Here is a 19,904-nt window from a genome sequence, read left to right on the forward strand (position 1 = left end):
AAGCCTTGTTCACATTGACAGTATGAAGTGCTTCAAACCAGAATTTTTGGCATATCTGAATAGAATCTGTTCTTTTTACAGGAGTCTGAACAGCGAAAAGGCACATGGAATCTTACATTTCAGGTCACATTTCAAACCACCTTGAAGTCAGATACTAACATGATTCCAGGCCATGCAACTTGTGTCTGAATGGTCAAATATTTTCTTTTTTTTAGACGGTTATTTGGAATATCTTGTTGCTTGCCATCTACTCTGTTGAAAGTTTGACAAGAATATGTGGTTGCTAACTAACTAAATGTTTACAAAGAAATTAATGAGTGTGCTAGAAAACTAAACAGCTACGTAGCTAGCCAGTTGACTGTTGTGGCTAGTCAAAAAAAAGTTATTTTGAAAGTTGGATCATCTTATTCTTTGAGGAAAAGTGTTCTTACACTATGATTTTGAACATTCAAAGCAACTGGGAAACGTCCATGACAGGTATTGTTGTCACCTTATAACTTGCTATATAATTCTGAGTGATAGGAAGCATGAGCACCACCACCAATCAGCCTACATCACTGCACACACACCAGTTAGTACTATGACAACTAGTGTAGCCATGTCAGCAAAAGACTGCTGTCTGAGCACGCAATTCCGATTTGATCACTTGAAACTTGCTGTTTGGATAGAAAGTATTCCAAAACGGATTTGAAAGAAAAAAAACTGATTTGATCAATAAGGCCTGCAGTGTGTGAACAAGGCATTAAAGACGTCCTTAAAGACGTCCTTTCAATGTCATTACATTGTTTAGATGTGAAATCACCACTGATTAGGACCATCCTGGGGTGCCTTGATGTATGATGGTGGCGGAACCGGGAGCAGAGCGGCTCTCAAGCGAGGAGGCAGACGCATTCATTTCATATTACTCAGAGGGGCGAAGCTTTGTGACGCGCAAGGGGCCAGAATTGTGAAACTGTCCCGGGAGAGGCTATGTACCCCCCATCCTTGTTCCTGTAAATTCCGAGAAGGAAGAACTAACGAAGAACTAACAGGGTCAATGACTTCAGTCTGTGTGGTTTCTTGGTTGAACTTCGGGTTCCTTATGGCGCACAACAGGTAGCCAGGAACTGTGAGGACGGAATACATTGCATGATGTTTATTCAAGGTAACAATCTAATCTCTGATCGCTTTAATGAACTCGATATTTACAAGTAGGATCATCTGTGGAACGTTGAGAATAGCCTACTGATATATGATATGTCCGCGCAAGGGTTGCTGAGCAGCGTTTTCTCATGCTCCTCGCCAACATCCAAAACAATGTCCAAACGGAGACTGAGACAGACTAGAAGTTTGGATTCAACTTTGATAAGACACTATGGGACCGAAACGGATGGGACATCGGGTCAAACAGATCAAAAGTCGCTTTACCTAAGTGTAAATCATGGTCGTTACCTCCGAGCCTCAAACGAAAGCCTCTCCAAACTGGATGCGCCACTTACAGCTGGGGCAAAACAATGTCAGTCAGCATCCTCAAGCCTGTCAATATATTTGGATACTTCTGGCCAATTCGACTACGATTCCAAGGCTACTAAAAGAAGCACGGCATGGGATTTACCTTTTCTTGTCAGAAGCCCCGTTACTCCAACCGGAAGCTCGAGCACTTTATTTTCACCTAGAAAGTGGCTTCAAAAGAAGCCATCTCCACCATCCATCCCTCAATCATACGCTGTATGGAAATCCGAGGTAAGTAAGTGTTAAAATTCCACTTTTGTTGTTGTTGATGATGATGCTGGTGGTGATCATGATCATATTACTGTTGTTCAAACTGTCCAATTCCGGTAAATTTACGAAAATTCCCAGTTTTTCCAGAAATACTGGTGGAAATATTCCCAAAATATTGCAGAAATAAGGAACCCTCCAACCGGGATTTATGGAAAACCTGGGTATTTTGGGAAAATTACCAGATTTTTGCAACCCTATGTAGACTTCATGTTGTACAGCCTGGTCTCATAGACTAGACGTAACAGTAAAGGTAAATCGAAAACACTCAAATTAGTATGATATGTTATGTTTGTTGTGGTTACATAAGCCAGAAAGTTAATTAAAGGCATTAAAGACAAACACGAATAGAGGAAGGTTATTGGGGTGGATGGGTCACCATATAACGTGAAGGTCTGCGAGGTTGAATTTCAGCACGGACAACTTTAGCATTTTAGCTAATTGTCAACTTTTCAACTACCTACTACTTTTTGGCTACTTTGCAACTAATTAGCATGTGAGTTAACCCTTCCCCTAACCATGACCCTTTTAGCTAACCCTTACCCTTACCCTAACCTTAACCCTTTAACCTGACTCTTAACCTTAACCCCTAACCCCTAGCATAGCTAATGTTAGCCACAGCAAATTAGAATTCGTAACATATCATAGGTTTTGCAAATTGTAACATATCATACGAAATGGATCATGGACATCCACAAATTAATACATACCAAACGTAACATATCATATCATACTAAATGGAGTGTCCCAGATTTACATACAGTACTATACGAAATGCTCTGAGACCAGGTTGGGCTGTATTACACAATAATACTCAAATTAAAGAAGCTTGGTTAATTAGTAAAGCTGATGAGGATGATTGAAGGTGGTGGTGAAAGTTGTAGCATTTGTAGTAGTATGGTGGCAAGACCACAGTTTATTAAGAGTGTGACAGTGTCAGTTGTCAACATGCAAAAACATGTATTTAGAGTCATGACTCGTGAATAATAGTTACACCTGTTGACCTCGAATTTCATATCAAACTTTCAAATGCATATTTGTTAGTCTCTGAAATATGGAACAATGTCACACATGAGCAATAGGATATACATTAGGCGTACATACAGCATGATGTCACTGGCAAATTTCGGTCTATCTTCCTCAGAAGGATAGGCAATATCAAAAACCTTCAGCCTATAGAAGCATATAGTAACTATAGCTATAGAAGCATTTAGTAACTATAGCCTATATACGCATATAGTAACTATAGCCTTCAGAAGCATATAGTAACTATAGCCTATAGAAGCATATAGTAACTATAGCCTTTAGAAGCATATAGTAACTATAGCCTATAGCCTATAGCCTATAGAAGCATATATACGCAAATAGTAGCTATAGCCTATAGAAACATATAGTAACTATAGCCTAAAGAAGCATAGAGTAAATATAGCATTTAGAGGCTGTATCTATAGCCTATAGAAACTTATAGAAATGTGTAGCATCTATAGCTTCGCCTGGGTGCCAGTCTGTTTTAGCCCTCTTGTCAACTCCTTATTGAATTGTCTTGACAATGACAATGGATTAGGCCTATGGATAAGCAGAAACAGATCTGGGACCGGGCTAGCTGTAGCTACCCTTTGAATAAATCTGGCGGGAAACTTGTTTTATAAAACAAACAAACAAACAAGTAAAGCTCTTAATCTCCTTTTAGATACAGTATCAGTCAAAAGTTTGGACAAATCAAATCAAATCACATTTTATTGGTCACATACACATGGTTAGCAGATGTTAATGCGAGTGTAGCGAAATGCTTGTGCTTTTAGTTCCGACCATGCAGTAATGTCTAACAAGTAATCAAACAATTTCACAGCAACTACCTTATACACACAAGTGTAAAGGAATGAATAAGAATATGTACATGTAATTATATGGATGAACGATGGCCAAACGGCATAGGCAAGATGCAATAGATGGTATAGAGTACAGTATATACGTATGAGATGAGTAATATAGGGTATGTAATAATTATATAAAGTGGCATTGTTTAAAGTGACTAGTGATACATTTATTACATCCAATTTATTATTATTAAAGTGGCTAGAGAGTTGAGTCAGTATGTTGGCAGCAGCCACTCAATGTTAGTGATTGATGTTTAACAGTCTGATGGTCTTGAGATAGAAGCTGTTTTTCAGTCTCTCGGTCCCAGCTTTGATGCACCTGTACTGACCTCGCCTTCTGGAGGATAGCGGGGTGAACAGGCAGTAGCTTGGGTGGTTGTTGTCATTGATGATCTTTTTGGCCTTCCTGTGACATCGGGTGGTGTAGGTGTCCTGGAGGGCAGGTAGTTTTCCCCCGGTGTTGCGTTGTGCAGACCTCACTACCCTCTGGAGAGCCTTACGATTGTGGGCGGAGCAGTTGCCGTACCAGGTGGTGATACAGCATGATAGGATGCTCTCGATTGTGCATCTGTAAAAGTTTGTGAGTGTTTTTGGTGACAGGCCAAATTTCTTCAGCCTCCTGAGGTTATCATGCTATCATGAAGGCAAAGGGTGGCTACTTTGAAGAATCTAAAATCTAAAATATATTTTGTTTTGTTTGACACTTTTTTGGTTACTACATTATTCCATTTGTGTTATTTCATAGTTTTGATGAGTTGACTATTATTCTGCAATGTAGAAAATAGTACAAATAAACAAAAACCCTTGTATGAGTAGGTGTGTCCAAATGTTTGACTTGTACTGTATATCAGAGATCAAAATAATCTTTCTTCAGGATTTGGCGGTGTGATTACAGCTCTGTCTGAGTAGTTTTGCAGAAGAGACTAAGAGAGGGACTCTTGTCCCTGTGGACTGTATGTCCTGTTTTTAGATAAACAGAACCATGTGTTTATAGAAAACCTTTCATCTAAGGCAGCAGGGCCATTTCCTCTTCAATGCATTCAAACAATGTGGTCAGTTAGAATGACCAGTCAGAATCAACAGAACTTTTTGAGTGGTGGATTACCCAAATGCATCAATTTATAGGAACACCTGTGTTAAATGTAAAGGCATATTATTATTGGCAGCTCAAAGTGCCTGAGTCTACTATTATGGAAGGTGTTAGACTATACTAGGGCTCCTCAACTGACAGGTGAATTTATTTGGCCCACCAAGTTTTTTTTTGTTGCTTTAAATTGTTTGACCTGAAAGACTATAAAAACATCAACACGTCAACTCCAAGTGATTTTAATTTAGGGATTCGGTTCCAAAGTATTTCTTTGCATAATAGAGAGCAGCTACTCCAGCTACTCTGGACGGTTCTGACTTAGAATATGTGGATAATTTGGCCACCTTTCCTTCCAGTTCTCTGCTGCCAATGACTGGAATGAATTTGCAAAAATCACTGAAGCTGGAGACTCATACCTCCCTCACTAGCTTTAAGCACCAGCTGTTAGAGCAGCTCACAGATCACTGCACCTGTACGTAGCCCATCTGTAAAATCCCATCCAACTACCTCATCCCCATACTGTATTTATGTATTTATTTATCTTGCTCCTTTGAACCCCTGTATCTCTACTTGCACATTCATCTTCTGCACGTCAATCACTCTAGTGTCTAATTGGTATATTGTAATTACTTCACCACCATGGCCTAATTATTGCCTTACCTCCCTTTTCTTACCTCATTTGTACACACTGTATATAGACTTTCTTCAACTGTATTATTGACTGTATGTTTTGTTTATTCCATGTGTAACTATGTGTTGTTATATGTGTCAAATTGCTTTGCTTTATTCTTGGCCAGGTTGCAGTTGCAAATGAGAACTTGTTCTCAACTTGCCTGCCTGGCTAAATAAAGGTGAAATAAAATTGAATTAAAAAAAATATACGCTGAGTATACAAATCATTAAGGACACCTGCTCCTTCCATGACATAGACTGACCAGGTGAATCCAGATGAAAGCTATTGTCCCTTATTGATGTCACTTGTTAAATCAGTGTAGATGAAGGGGAGGAGACAGGTTAAATAAGGATTTTTAAGCCTTGAAACAATTGAGACATGGATTGTGTATGTGTGTCATTCAGACGGGTGGAAAAGGCAAAAGATTGAAGTGCCTTTAAACGGGGTATGGTATTAGGTGCCAGGCGCACCGGTTTGTGTCAAGAACTGCAACGCTGTTAGGTTCACACTCAACAGTTAAATGTGTGCATCAAGAATGGTCCACCACCCAAAGGACATCCAGCCAATTTGACACAACTGTGGGAAGCATTGCAGTCAACATGGGCCAGCATCACTGTGGGACGCTTTCGACACCTTGTAGAGTCCATGCTCCGATGAATTGAGGCTGTTCTGAGGGCCAAAGGTGGGTTGCAACTCAATATTATGAAGGTGTTGCTAATGTTTTATACACTCAGTGTATTTGATCAAATACAAATGTAAGCAAGGTTTGAAATGATTATGTTTTAGTAAAAAATTATATATGTTTGGGCTTCTTGCAGTCAATTTTCAGTCTAAAAATTATTTCTAATTATCGTCTCATGGCTGAATCTAGTTGATAATCCCTGAACTCAGTTAGGTAGGCTGTCTCTGACATTGGACTTGTTCATGGTGACAATGGACTTCAGGTCCGTAAGAATTAATTGGTGTCATGGGAACTGAACTTTCTTTTTTCCCCCTTTTTTTTATTTCACCTTTATTTAACCAGGGAGGCTAGTTGAGAACAAGTTCTCATTTGCAACTGCGACCTGGCCAAGATAAAGCAAAGCAGTTCGACAAATACAACAACACAGAGTTACACATGGAATAAACAAACATACAGTCAAATAATACAATAGAAAAAGTCTACATACAGTGAGTACAAATGAGGTAGGATAAGAGAGGTAAGGCAATAAATAGACCATGGTGGTAAAGTAATTGCAATATAGCAATTAAACACTGGAATGGTATATGTGCAATATATATATATATATATATATATATATATATATATATATATATCCATGAATGTGCGAGTAGAGATACTGGGGTGCAAAGGAGCAAGATAAATAAATAAATACAGTATGGGGATGAGGTAGTTGGATGGGCTATTTACAGATGGGCTATGTACAGGTGCAGTGATCTGTGAGCTGCTCTGACAACTGGTGCTTAAAGCTAATGAGGGAGATATGAGTCTCCTGCTTCAGTGATTTTTGCAGTTCGTTCTAGTCATTGGCAGCAGAGACCTGGAAGGAAAGGCGGCCAAAGGATGAATTGGCTTTGGGGGTGACCAGTGAGATATACCTGCTGGAGCACATGCTACGGGTAGGTGCTGGTATGGTGACCAGTGAGCTGAGATAAGGCAGGGCTTTTACCTAGCAGAGACTTGTAGATGACCTGAAGCCAGTGGGTTTGGCGACAAGTATGAAGCGAGGGCCAGCCAATGAGAGCGTACAGGTTGCAGTGGTGGGTAGTATATGGGGATTTGGTGACAAAACGGATGGCACTGTGATAGACTGCATTCAATTTGTTGAGTAGTGTTGGAGGCTATTTTGTAAATGACATCGCTGAAGTCGAGGATCGGTAGGATGGTCAGTTTTACGAGGGTATGTTTGGCAGCATGAGTAAAGGATGCTTTGTTGCAAAATAGGAAGCCGATTGTAGATTTAATTTTGGATTTGAGATGCTTAGTATGAGTCTGGAAGGAGAGTTTACAGTCTAACCAGAAACCTAGGTATTTGTAGTTGTCCACATATTCTAAGTCAGAACCGTCCAGAGTAGTGATGCTGGATGGGCGGGCAGGTGCGGGCAGCGATCGGTTGAAGAGCATGCATTTAGTTTTACTTGCATTTAAGAACAGTTGGAGGCCACGGAAGGAGAGTTGTATGCCATTGAAGCTCGTCTGGAGGTTAGTGAACACAGTGTCCAAAGAAGGGCCAGAGGTATACAGAATGGTGTCATCTGCATAGAGATGGATCAGATAATCACCAGCAGCAAGAGCGACATCATAAATGTATACAGAGAAGAGAGTCGGCCCGAGAATTAAACCCTGTGGCACCCCCATAGAGACTGCCAGAGGTCCGGACAACAGGCCCTCCTATTTGACATACTGAACTCTATCAGAGAAGTAGTTGGTGAACCAGGCGAGGCAATCATTTGAGAAACCAAGGCTGTTGAGTCTGCCGATAAGAATGTGGTGATTGACAGAGTCGAAATAAGTTTTTATCGCAGGATTTGCTCAAATTGAGCTGTAATTTGAAAATGTTTATATAAAAAGCATTACAAGAATATTAGCATAATCTGTTAAATTGACAAACACACTTTCTTTAACCTCAAAGTCAGTAAAATTACAAAAAGTTAACTTGAGTTAACTGATTAACTCTGACAGAGCTAATTTGAACATGTTAAAAAGGATAAGGAGACACGGAGCACTAGCTTCTCTGTTCTTTTCACTGGGCTTCTTCCAACGGTCACTGACCAACATATGAAGAAGAGAGGTGCCTTCAGCAAGTACCACCCCCTGAATGGATGGCCCAGAAGTAAGAAATAATTATTTTTAACACACTTGAATTATTACACTGATAAGTTAACTTTTTACAGAATGGCATTACAGAATGTTCAAGTCCGTATTTGAAAACATTGCTACTGCAACATGTTAACACCACCTTTTGACATGTGAGGAGAATAACACTATTTCACCAGTACCTTAAATTAAATTGCAATTCGACATGAGAATGTGAGATTTCTGTTGTCTTGCATGTGAAACAGCAAATTTGATTTTCACATGTGAACTTGGAATTCCAAATGTGAACAGGAGATTTTCACATGAGAAAGTTTTGAAAAGGTTGTGTTAACATGTGAACTCTAAATGTAATATGTCTGAAATTTAAGCTCAACATGTGAAAACAGCTAGTTCATGTGTTTTTGTGTTGTTGTTGTTGTTGTAAGGGTTACTGTTGCCATATTTTTTTTTTCTTCAGGACCCGTTTTTAGAATGTAGAGTGTTGTAACATGGTTGTAATAATTCTTAAGTGAATGTTGTACTATTTTTTTAATGGCAACTTTTATAGCCAGGAATGTGTCTTGAAACACAGAGCAGGGTTGGTGTGAGTTACTGCATGATGTTTCCATTTCAGTACGGTTACTGTGTTTGCATATTGCTGCACTTTAAATATTTAATGTAATCGGGGTGTCTCCGTTATCATTATATAAAGTTATATAAGGGGGGGGGGGGGGGGGGGGTTGTTCTGGACCATTGGTGTGTTTGTTTCTGCCTGGAGCTTGCTGCCAAGCGCACTGCATCGCCTCTTGAGTCCAATCCCATTACAAGGATATAGACACTCGGCAAACACCTGACTCTATGGATTCACACACACACGTACACGCACACACGTACACGCACACACACACACACACACACACACACACACACACACACACACACACACACACACACACACACACACACACACCTCATATTGTTTCTCATCTCTATAAAAAAAAAATGCTAGTAAGGAGATGACTAGGAGGTCTAATGTTGCAGTAGAGGTGGGTCTGAAGCCCCCAATCCGTTTTCTCTCCCATTGCTCTCCCTAAATTCTGAAGTTTCAAGCAGATGTAGTCCTCGTTGGCATAATCAGGACAAGCTGCATTCCTGGGGCCAGGGCAGTGTGGGATCATTCACCCCTCCCCATGCCGGTTCACTTCTTCCTAATAAGTAAACTTGTTGAGCAGTTTCAAAAGTCCAGCTATGCATACAGCTTTTTTTTTTTTTTATCCATCTCAACATACCTCAGTAGCAACATCTAAAGTATAATTTTGCTACTGTAGTAATTGCAGTGTTACTACACACGTTTAAGAGTAATTGTATGTAGTGTTACAGCATTACATTGTTTCCATGTGTTTCAATAAGGAGGCCCCTTACAAAAAAAAATATTATCCACATGAAAAAAAATGTAAAAAAAAACATGGTTTTCGGGACACGTGTGAAACACACACATCACGTGACATTTTCTTTATATCTGAAAGTGAGAATTTCACATGTGAACTTGCAATTCACACATGTGAAATTGCATATCTGATTTTCACATGTGAACACTTTTAACATGTGAAACTGCAAATGTTTTTCTCCTCACGTGTGATAGGTGGTGTTAATATGTGAACTCTAAATGTAATGCCTGTGAAAATAGGGTGTCAACATATGAAAACAGCTATTTCACATGTGAAACTGCACATTTGGCATGTGTTTTTTTTTTGGGGGGGGGGGGACATGCAGCTCACAGATGCATGCAGTAGGTATCCTTTGCTCCATAGTGTCGTGGAGCCAATGCACTCAAACGATATGGTGCTGTAGATAGCCCACCCTCTCTCACCCATTCTTGCACATCTGTGTGTCTGTTTGCATTGTCTCGTTCAATCTGGCAGTTCTTAAAACTGGGCCTAGTAACTGTTAGCAGATACAGAGTAAGAATTATATATATCTTATTGCAGATGAGTCAGAAAACCCAAATCCCTGTGACTACTCTGCCTGGAGTAATGTGTTGTTTCTTCTTCGTGGACTTTCTTACTGCAGCTCAAGCATTTCATTTCCTGTCATTTCTGCAAAGGAACTATTTTAATTGGTTAACTTTGGTTTGGCACAAACTTTGGTAAGCGACAGGATAGCGAGCTCATTCCCCTCACGTCTTGATAGCTTTTGGAAATCCTAAGATCTGTCGTGATTTAACTTTATTAACTTGGAAGTCACAAAGCGAGGAATAGCTGTGATGGTGTAAATTAGCAATATCATCTACACACTTATTTACCTCCAAAAAAAAATATCCAGAGGCAATACCATGTCTATAGTTGTAGCAACGGTCATCAAAAGGATTTAAAAACAATTCTAATAACTGCAACAGTTGGATAAAAGATGAAGATACTCCAAACTTTTATACTTTTTTAAATTCATCAGATATTGACTGAATTATAGCACAAATAATGGAGTTCAGGAATTTTTGTGGTTATTCAGGTATTCAATGTATTGTCATTGTCAGCCTCCATTGGTCAGGGCATGGACACACGTTCCACAGGGATTCTGGCCCATGTTGACTCCAATGCTTCCCACAGTTATCAAGTTGGCTCAGTAAGGGACCATAGCTTTAACCTGGATTCACCTGGTCAGTCTAGTCTATGTCATAGAAAGAGCAGGTGTTCTTAATGTTTTGTATACTCAGTGTATTTTGTGTTAAAATAAAGAAAATTCTATCTGCCTTATTTGCTGCAACCACCAAAAACGTTCTCTGTCTAGACCTACCTGCACTCACCTGCGTTGTCGAGACTGCCTCATTAGTTACTGTTGTTGTCACTTTCTGTTGCATCATTCAACAATCGTGTCAATAGCAGCATACCCCCAAATAAAAAATCAACACATACTTGACATTGTTTGCGAGATCAGACATAATATCACTATAATGCAAGTGTTCATTTTCGAAAGTTGCGTTCATCTAATTTGTAAACACTTCGACTATATTAAATTAACTTTTTACAATTCCACAAACAAATGAACACCCATCAGAATAAAGTGATCTTTAAAAAAAATAGTCTATTATTTAACCTTGGCTAGTCAGTTAAGAACAAACTCTTAATTACAATGACGGCATACACTGGACGATGTTTGGCTGCCCTGTGGGACTCCCAATCACAGCCGGTTGTGATACAGCCTGGATTTGAACCAGGATGACTGCAGTGACGCCTCAAGCACGGAGATGCAGTGCCTTAGACCACTCGGGCCACTCCTCTTTCTTGGGATGTAAGTGTCGAGATGATACGTCACATCCCAGACGAAGCGTTCTCATAGATGCAACGGACAGACAGTGTATTCCATTGAGACTATTTCAGTCATTACACGGGGTGTGTTTGACAGGTCATTACAAACATTTCCACGGTCATAATGTTAAGGGGGCAAAAAATGACTGGCACAAGCAAGAGTATGAAAGAGTTGCAGGAGTAAAATGATAGCTATCAATACAGTAAGATTTAAGTGACAAATGGATTTTGCTCCACTCAAACACAGGAAATAGATGGCTGAAAAAGTCAGATCCTCAGGTTGGCGTAGCATTCGTGTTCGCTTATAGCGGCACGTCCTGTTTAGAGATGGTCCCCTTTTGACCCTGGATTTAAATAGCCGACGTTGTAAGATTGTGGTGTCGGGACGTGAATGTGAAGAAGGTCCTTTACCTGAGCTTGCCTAGTTTACCATCGAGTTTTGTTCGACAGGCCGGTGAAACACAGGAACTTTGTCTGTGAGTGTGGGTACTTACTGCCTCTACCTACGCTGCAGACAGTCTTCTGTTTCAGCTGTGACGAAGGGAAGGTGAAAATGAGGAAGAAGGTGTTAAAGAGACAGAGGTTGAATTTGATGAAGTTGGCGATAGAAAGGGAGATGGTGGGGGGGGGGGGGGGGCAAGTACAAACAGAGTGAGCAGTACGCCAGGTTGAGTTCTCGGTGGTGAAAGGGAAGTGATTGACGGCGAGTGAAGTGGAAGGTGTGGTGAAGAGCTCGGAATCCGAGCATGGCGTCAATGGACATGATAAAGAAGAATCTGGTCCAGTAGGTGTGACATTTTTGGAGAAAGTGGATCCTTGCCTTTTTAGCAGATTCATTTGAAGTTTCAGGGTGTGAAAGGATTTGGGGACAGTTGAGTCAGTAAAGGTACCCTCTAGTGGGCATGGGATATTTGTGTGCGTTTCTTCCGCCCAGAGGGAGCGGGAGCTCCGTGTCACGCAACTCGGGACCAAGCTCGGTTTCTTGATTTGCTCTTCGGAACAGGACACAATTGAAAGGAGTGATTACTGGGGTAGCGGTGAGACAGAAGAGTTTGTCTTTGCCCGACAAAGTTAGGATTTTTCAGTTATCCAGTATGAGCTTTTGTGCCGATTACATTACATTGTTACAGGTGTCAAGCTTATGGGCATGTGGCAAGAGTGTTTAGGAGGGAGGTTCCTAGGTGTGAGAAGTGTGCAGAAGGGCATGGGACAAAGGAATGTGTAGTATTGGGGAAAGAAGCGGTATGTGTTAATTGTAGGGGTGCCTATGGGGCTGGGGATCAGAAGTGTCCTGTGTGAGAGAGGCAGGTTGAGGTTGCCAGGGTAAGAGTAGAGCAGGGGGTATTGTGTGCTGAGGCAGTGAAGAAAGTAGAGGAAGATGGGTCAAGGGGGAAGGATCCTGAGAGGATCCCAGTGAGTAGTAAATCTGTGCCAGCACAGAAGGATTAGGGTTTATAGCTATGTTTATCAACTTTACAGCAGAGATGAGTCACAGAAAATAGATGTTATGGTGGCTGCAGCAGAGAAGTATTTGGGGGTATTTGGGGGACTTCAGAAGAGTTACAGGGCGTGTTGAGTGGTGGTGTCCTATAATTCGCTGTTGGACTGAGGTAGGGCCAGATAGGGTTGAATAGGGTGGTGGGTTTTAACAAGTGTAGAGTTAGATGGTATAATGGTGGGTTTTAATGAGTTTAGGGTTAGATGGTAGGATGGATGAGTTTTAATGAGTTTAGGGTTAGATGGTAGGATGGTGGGTTTTAATGAGTGTAGAGTTAGATCGTGGGTTTTAATGAGTTTAGGGTTAGAATGTAGGGTGGTGGGTTTTAACAAGTGTAGAGTTAGATGGTATAATGGTGGGTTTTAATGAGTTTAGGGTTAGATGGTAGGATGGTGGGTTTTAATGAGTGTAGGGTTAGATGGTAGGATGGTGGGTTTTAATGAGTGTAGAGTTAGATCGTGGGTTTTAATGAGTTTAGGGTTAGAATGTAGGGTGGTGGGTTTTAATGAGTGTAGGGTTAGAATGTAGGATGGTGGGTTTTAATGAGTGTAGGGTTAGCATGTAGGGTGGTGGGTTTTAATGAGTGTAGGTTTAGATGGTGGGGTGGTGGGTTTTAATGAGTGTAGGGTTAGATGGTAGGATGGTGGGTTTTAATGAGTGTAGAGTTAGATGGTAGGATGGTGGGTTTTAATGAGTGTAGGGCTAGATGATAGGATGGTGGGTTTTAATGAGTGTAGGGTTAGATGGTAGTTCGTGGTGGTAATGCAACATACGTTGGATGCCAACCACCATTAAACCTCACTGAAGAAGAAGAAGAAGAAGAGGAAGGTGGTGGTGTTTAAGCGTTTAGTAGTAAGTCTGGCTTCTACTCACCTGTTCCTAAGGCACTCCCCACAGCAGTGCTTTGGGATGATTGGAGTGCCTGAAAAACTTGTTTTTTGTTTGTTTTTGTTGCAGGTAAGCTACATTTACCAGATGAATGGGTCTTCCGTGTGTGGTATGGACTGGAGGAAGCAGAGCTAATTTAATGATGGTCTTAGCCAGGGATAGAGGCTCTTCTGATGGGGGTAGCATGTAGCCTAGGCTTTTCGGATGGGGTTGGCAGGTAGCCTCTTCTGACGGGGGTAGCAGGTAGCCTAGGCTCTTCAGATGGGGTTAGCAGGTAGTCTCATCTGATGGGGTTGGCAGGTAGCCTCTTCTGATGGGGTTGGCAAGTAGCCTCTTCTGATGGGGGTAGCAGGTAACCTAGGCTCTTCTGATGGGATGGCAGGTAGCCTAGGTTCTTCTGATGGGGTAGCAGGTAGCCTAGGCTCTTCTGAAGGTGGTAGCAGGTAGCCTCGTGCTTAGAGCGTTGGGCCAGTAACCAGCAGGTAGCCTAGGCTCTTATGATTGGGGTAGCAGGTAGCCTCTTCTGATGGGGTTGGCAGGTAGCCTCTTCTGATGGGGGTAGCAGGTAGCCGAGGCTCTTCTGATGGGGTTGGCAGGTAGCCTCTTCTGATGGGGGTAGCAAGTAGCCTAGGCTCTTCTGATGGGGGTGGCAAGTAGCCTAGGCTCTTCTGATGGGGGTGGCAAGTAACCTAGGCTCTTCTGATGGGGGTGGCAAGTAACCTAGGCTCTTCTGATTGGGGTAGCAGGTAGCCTAGGCTCTTCTGATTGGGTTGGCAGGTAGCCTCTTCTGATGGGGGTAGCAGGTAGTCTAGGCTCTTCTGATGGGGTTGGCAGGTAGTCTAGGCTCTGCTGATGGGGTTTGCAGGTAGCCTCATCTGATGGGGTTGGCAGGTAGCCTAGGCTCTTCTGATGGGGTTGGCAGGTAGCCTAGGCTCTTCTGATGGGGTTGGCAGGTAGCCTAGGCTCTTCTGATGGGGGTAGCAGGTAGCCTCTTCTGATGGGGGTAGCAGTTGGCCTAGTGGTTAGAGTGTTTGGGTCAGTAACCAGCAGGCAGCCAAGTGGTTAGAGCGTTTTGCAAGTAACCAGCAGGTAGCCTAAGGGTTAGAGCATTGGGCCAGTAACCAGCAGGTAGCCTAGTGGTTAGAGCGTTGAGCCAGTAACCAGCTGGTAGTCTAGTGGTTAGAGCTTTGGGCCAGTAACCAGCAGGTAGCCTTTTGGTTAGAGCATTGGGCCAGTAACCAGCAGGTAGCCTAGTGGTTAGAGCGTTGGGCCAGTAACCAGCAGGTAGCCTAGTGGTTAGAGCGTTGGGCTAGTAACCAGCATGTAGCCTAGTGGTTTGAGCGTTGGGCCAGTAACCAGCAGGTAGCCTAGTGGTTAGAGCGTTGGGACAGTAACCAGCAGGTAGTCTAGTGGTTAGAGCGTTAGGCCAGTAACCAGCAGGTAGCCTAGTGGTTAGAGTGTTGGGCCAGTAACCAGCAGGTAGCCTAGTGGTTAGAGTGTTGGGCCAGTAACCAGCAGGTAGCCTAGTGGTTAGAGCATTGGGCCAGTAACCAGCAGGTAGCCTAGTGGTTAGAGTGTTGGGCCACTAACCAGCAGGTAGCCTAGTGGTTAGAGTGTTGGGCCAGTAAATGAAAGGTTGCTGGATCAAATCCCCAAGCTGACAAGGTAAAAATATGTTCTGCCCCTGAACAAGGCAGTTAACCCACTGTTCCCCAGTAGGCTGTCATTGTAAATATGAATTTGTTTTTTAAACTGACTTGCCTAGTTAAATAATATGTAAATTGACACATTTCCTACAGCTCTTGATGGACACAAACCCTTAGGACCAGTGGAAGACAGCTCATAATAATGACTGGAATAGAGCTAATGGCATCAAACACATGGAAACCATGTACTTGATTCTGCTCCAGCCATGTATTTGATACCATTCCACTGATTCTGCTCCAGCCATCACCATGAGCCTGTCCTCCCCAATTAAGGTTCCACCAACCTCCTGTGCTCAAGACACTAAGGGCAGTTTAAAGCCAGAGCAGTTTACCAATTCAGTGGCAGTACTTCAAGGTGAAGGATAAATGCAGGGATCTCTGAGGCTGTGCACATCAAGTCCTAGCAGCACTTCCTTAACAAGGTATCCACGGCTGTGCTGTTTATTTAGTACTATTGAGAGGGTGACATTACGATAGGCTTTTAATGAAGACCAGGCTTCTGGTTTCTGCACACCGAATCCAAAGCCAGACCACTCAGAAATGTAATCACTATAAATTATATTGAGGCTGATTAATAGCAGGAGGACTCGTTCTATGACAATGGGATACTTAATATGATTTATTATGTCATTGGGGCTGCAGATCTTACATGGCGCTCGTGTTCTGGAAATCAGCTGCCTGTGTTTACATCACCACCAGTGAGTTGATTAGTGGGCGTTATGCATATTTACTTATGCTATAGTAACATGATTTAAATGTTGTGTTACGTCTTGCATACTGTTTATAATGTTGATTTAAAACTATATATACATGATAAACCAATTATGTTAGTCTTCTGGATTAAAGCCTGTTGAAGACTGACTCATCAACGGTAAGAATGATGATGAGATGTTCTTCTTGGCTCATGTTGTTTGTGTGATGGTGATACGAAGCACAGATGTTCATTACAAATGCTCAATGAGGTTTCTGCATCTTCTTCTTATGCGTCGTGCATAAGAACAGCCATTAGCCATGGTATATTGGCCATATACCACACCCCCTCGGGCCTTATTGTTTACGGAATATCTCAGTGCAGATCCGTAACCACAGTCACATGTAATAGGCCCACGGTGCCATTATGAGACTGTGGCCCTGTGTTCCTGCTGTATCTAAGAGACTGTGGCCCTGTGTTCCTGCTGTATCTAAGAGACTGTGGCCCTGTGTTCCTGCTGTATCTAAGAGACTGTGGCCCTGTGTTCCTGCTGTATCTAAGAGAATGTGGCCCTGTGTTCCTGCTGTATCTAAGAGACTGTGGCCCTGTGTTCCTGTTCTATCTAAGAGACTGTGGCCCTGTGTTCCTGCTCTATCTAAGAGACTGTGGTCCGACTGAATAACAACAGTGAAGTCAGTTTGACATTGTTTTCCCCACTGTATGAAACACGGCACCTCTCCCCCACCAAGAGTCAGCTCTCTCTTACTCTCCTATAATAAGATGTACAGTATGTTCTGTAACTTGTGCCGCACTAGCCTGGGGTCCCTGGTTAGGACAAAGTAACTGCAGCATGTGAGGTTTTCCATGGGGTTGTTAAAGGTGAGGTTTTCCATGGGGTTGTTAAAGGTGAAGTTTTCCATAGGGTTGTTAAAGGTGAAGTTTTCCATGGGGTTGTTAAAGGTGAAGTTTTCCATGGGGTTGTTAAAGGTGAGGTTTTCCATGGGGTTGTTAAAGGTGAAGTTTTCCATGGGGTTGTTAAAGGTGAAGTTTTCCATGGGGTTGTTAAAGGTGAAGTTTTCCATGGGGTTGTTAAAGGTGAAGTTTTCCATAGGGGTGTTAAAGGTGAAGTTTTCCATGGGGTTGATAAAGGTTCATAACCAGATCCGAGAGTCGTGTTAAAATGTCCACAGATATTCTGCTTCTGTAAGGAGCGTTATCTTTCACTTACAGATAGACTATCTTAATGAGATCACTCTGATGTATCATTTTCCTGTTTAGCAGGAAATGATAATTGTAGTGTATTCAAGGTTTAAAAATACTTTTAAAGTTTTCTAGTTTGCATTTCAAAATGTCGGACTTGATGTATCCTAACTAAAGTTTTTTTTAATCCAAATAATCATTTACATTTCCTGTTGCTGCAGGATTATTTTCCTGTTGTGAGAAACTGGTCAAATTTAGATAATACATCTGTAGATGTAACATGCATGCACAATACATGTGGATGTTTAATGCCCTATAGGCATACAGTTATCATGCCCGCTTTGAGGATAATACATTGCCACCATCGCAGCCCACTAACAAGGACTGCGCCCCCCCCCCCCCTCTCCGTGGCGAACATGAGTTTGACATTTAAAAGTTTTAACTCTCGCATGGCTGCTGGCCCAGACCGCATCCCTTGCCGCATCCTCAGAACAAAGATAACTGAACTAAATGACTACCGCCACATAGCACTCACTTCTGTCATCATTAAGTGCTTTGAGAGACTAGTCAAGGATCATATCACATCCACCTTACCACTCTAGACCCACTTCAGTTTGCATACCACCCCAACAGGTCCACAGACAATGCAATCGCCATCACACTGCACACTGCCCTATCCCATCTGGACAAGAGGAATACCTATGTAAGAATGCTGTTCGTTGATTACAGCTCAGCATTCGACACCATAGTACCCTCCAAACTCATCATTAAGCTGGAGGCTCTGGGTCTCAACCCCGCCCTGTGCAATTGGGTCTTGGACTTTCTGACGGGCCGCCCCCAGGTGTTGAAGGTAAGAAGTAACATCTCCACTTCGCTGACCCTCAACACTGGGGCCCCACAAGGGTGCATGCTCAGCCCCCTCCTGTACTCTCTGTTCACCCATGACTGCGTGGCCATGCACGCCTCCAACTCAATCATCAAGTTTGCAGACGCCACAACAGTAGTGGGCTTGATTATCAACAATGGCTATACAGCCTACATGGAGTAAGTGAGGGCACTCGGAGTGTGATGTCAACAAAACAACCTCTCACTCAACGTCAACAAAATAAAGAAGATGATCGTGGGCTTCAGGAAACAGCATAGGGAGCAGCCCCCTATCCACATCGAAGGGACAGTAGTGGAGAAGGTGGAAAGTTTTAAGTTCCTAGGCGTTCCTATCACAGACAAACTGAAATGGTCCAGGTATGGCAGCTGGCTGTACAGAGAGTGTGGTGAAGAATGCGCAACAGCACCTCTTCAACCTCAGGAGGCTGAAGAAATGTGGCTTGTCACCAAAAGCACTCACAAACTTCTACAGATGCACAATCGAGAGCATCCTGTCGGGCTGCCTGGTATGGCAAATGCACCGCCCCCAACCACAAGGCTCTCCGGAGGGTGGTGCAGTCTGCACAACGCATAACTGGGGGCAAACTACTTACCCTCCAAGACACCTACAGCACCCGATGTCACAGGAAGGCCAAAAAGATCATCAAGGACAACAACCACCCGAGCGAGCCACTGCCTGTTCACCCCGCTACCATCCAGAAGGCGAGGTCAGTACAGGTGCATCAAAGCTGGGACCTAGAGACGCTTCTAACTCAAGGCCATTAGACTGCTAAACATCAATCAATAACTCAGAGGCTACTGCCTACATAGAGACTCATATCACTGGCCACTTTAATAAATGGATCGCTAGTCACTTTAAACAATGCCACTTTTATAATGTTAACATATCTTACATTACTCATCTCATATGTATATACTGTACCTTATACCATCTATTGCACCATGCCTATGCCGCTCATCCATATATTTATATATACATATTCTTATTCCTCCCTTTTAGATGTGTGTGTGTGTTGGGGAATTGTTAGATTACCTGTTAGATTTTACTGCACTGTCGGATCTAGAAGCAGAAGCATTTCGCTACACTCGCATTAATATCTGCTAACCATGTGTATGTGACCAATAAAATTAGATGTGATTTGATATAGAGTGTCGTATGCAAGTGATCAATAAGCTGGTTCAATCATTGATGAACCCCATGGAATCGAAAAGGGGGAGATGTCAATGTAATTTTGGATGGCGGTACACACAAAATCAAATCAAATCTCAATGAATTTAAAGTGCCTTTAACATGTTACAATACACTTTACAAGTAAATAAAACTGAATGATTTGACTATTATTCTCATTATTCTATCCACTAATAGGATCACTATTGCATTAGTGTTGTCTTCCAGTCGGCTCTATGTGGTAGCAATTAGCCTAGGGACCGAGGCTGCTATGGCATTACAATCTCCCAAAAAGCACATCATTGTCAATCCTATCCTAGCACAGTGATTTGACACATGATTTATATTTCATTCGTTAGATACCATTGAAGACC

At 42.4% G+C, this 19,904-nt stretch overlaps 1 protein-coding gene across 1 annotated transcript in view; it reads left to right on the forward strand.

Moving 5' to 3' along the window:
* The first annotated feature begins 840 nt into the window (after positions 1–840).
* Positions 841–19,904, forward strand: part of LOC110504830 (rho GTPase-activating protein 6) — a 75,185-nt gene continuing 56,121 nt past the window's right edge. The window contains exon 1 of the mRNA XM_036975242.1: positions 841–1,722. Coding sequence (XP_036831137.1) covers positions 1,237–1,722 — 486 coding nt within the window. The 5' untranslated portion in view covers positions 841–1,236. The remainder of the gene's footprint in view (positions 1,723–19,904) is intronic.

The sequence above is a fragment of the Oncorhynchus mykiss genome, chromosome 3 (genome assembly GCF_013265735.2).
Source record: "Oncorhynchus mykiss isolate Arlee chromosome 3, USDA_OmykA_1.1, whole genome shotgun sequence".
NCBI classification, from domain to species: Eukaryota; Metazoa; Chordata; class Actinopteri; order Salmoniformes; family Salmonidae; genus Oncorhynchus; species Oncorhynchus mykiss.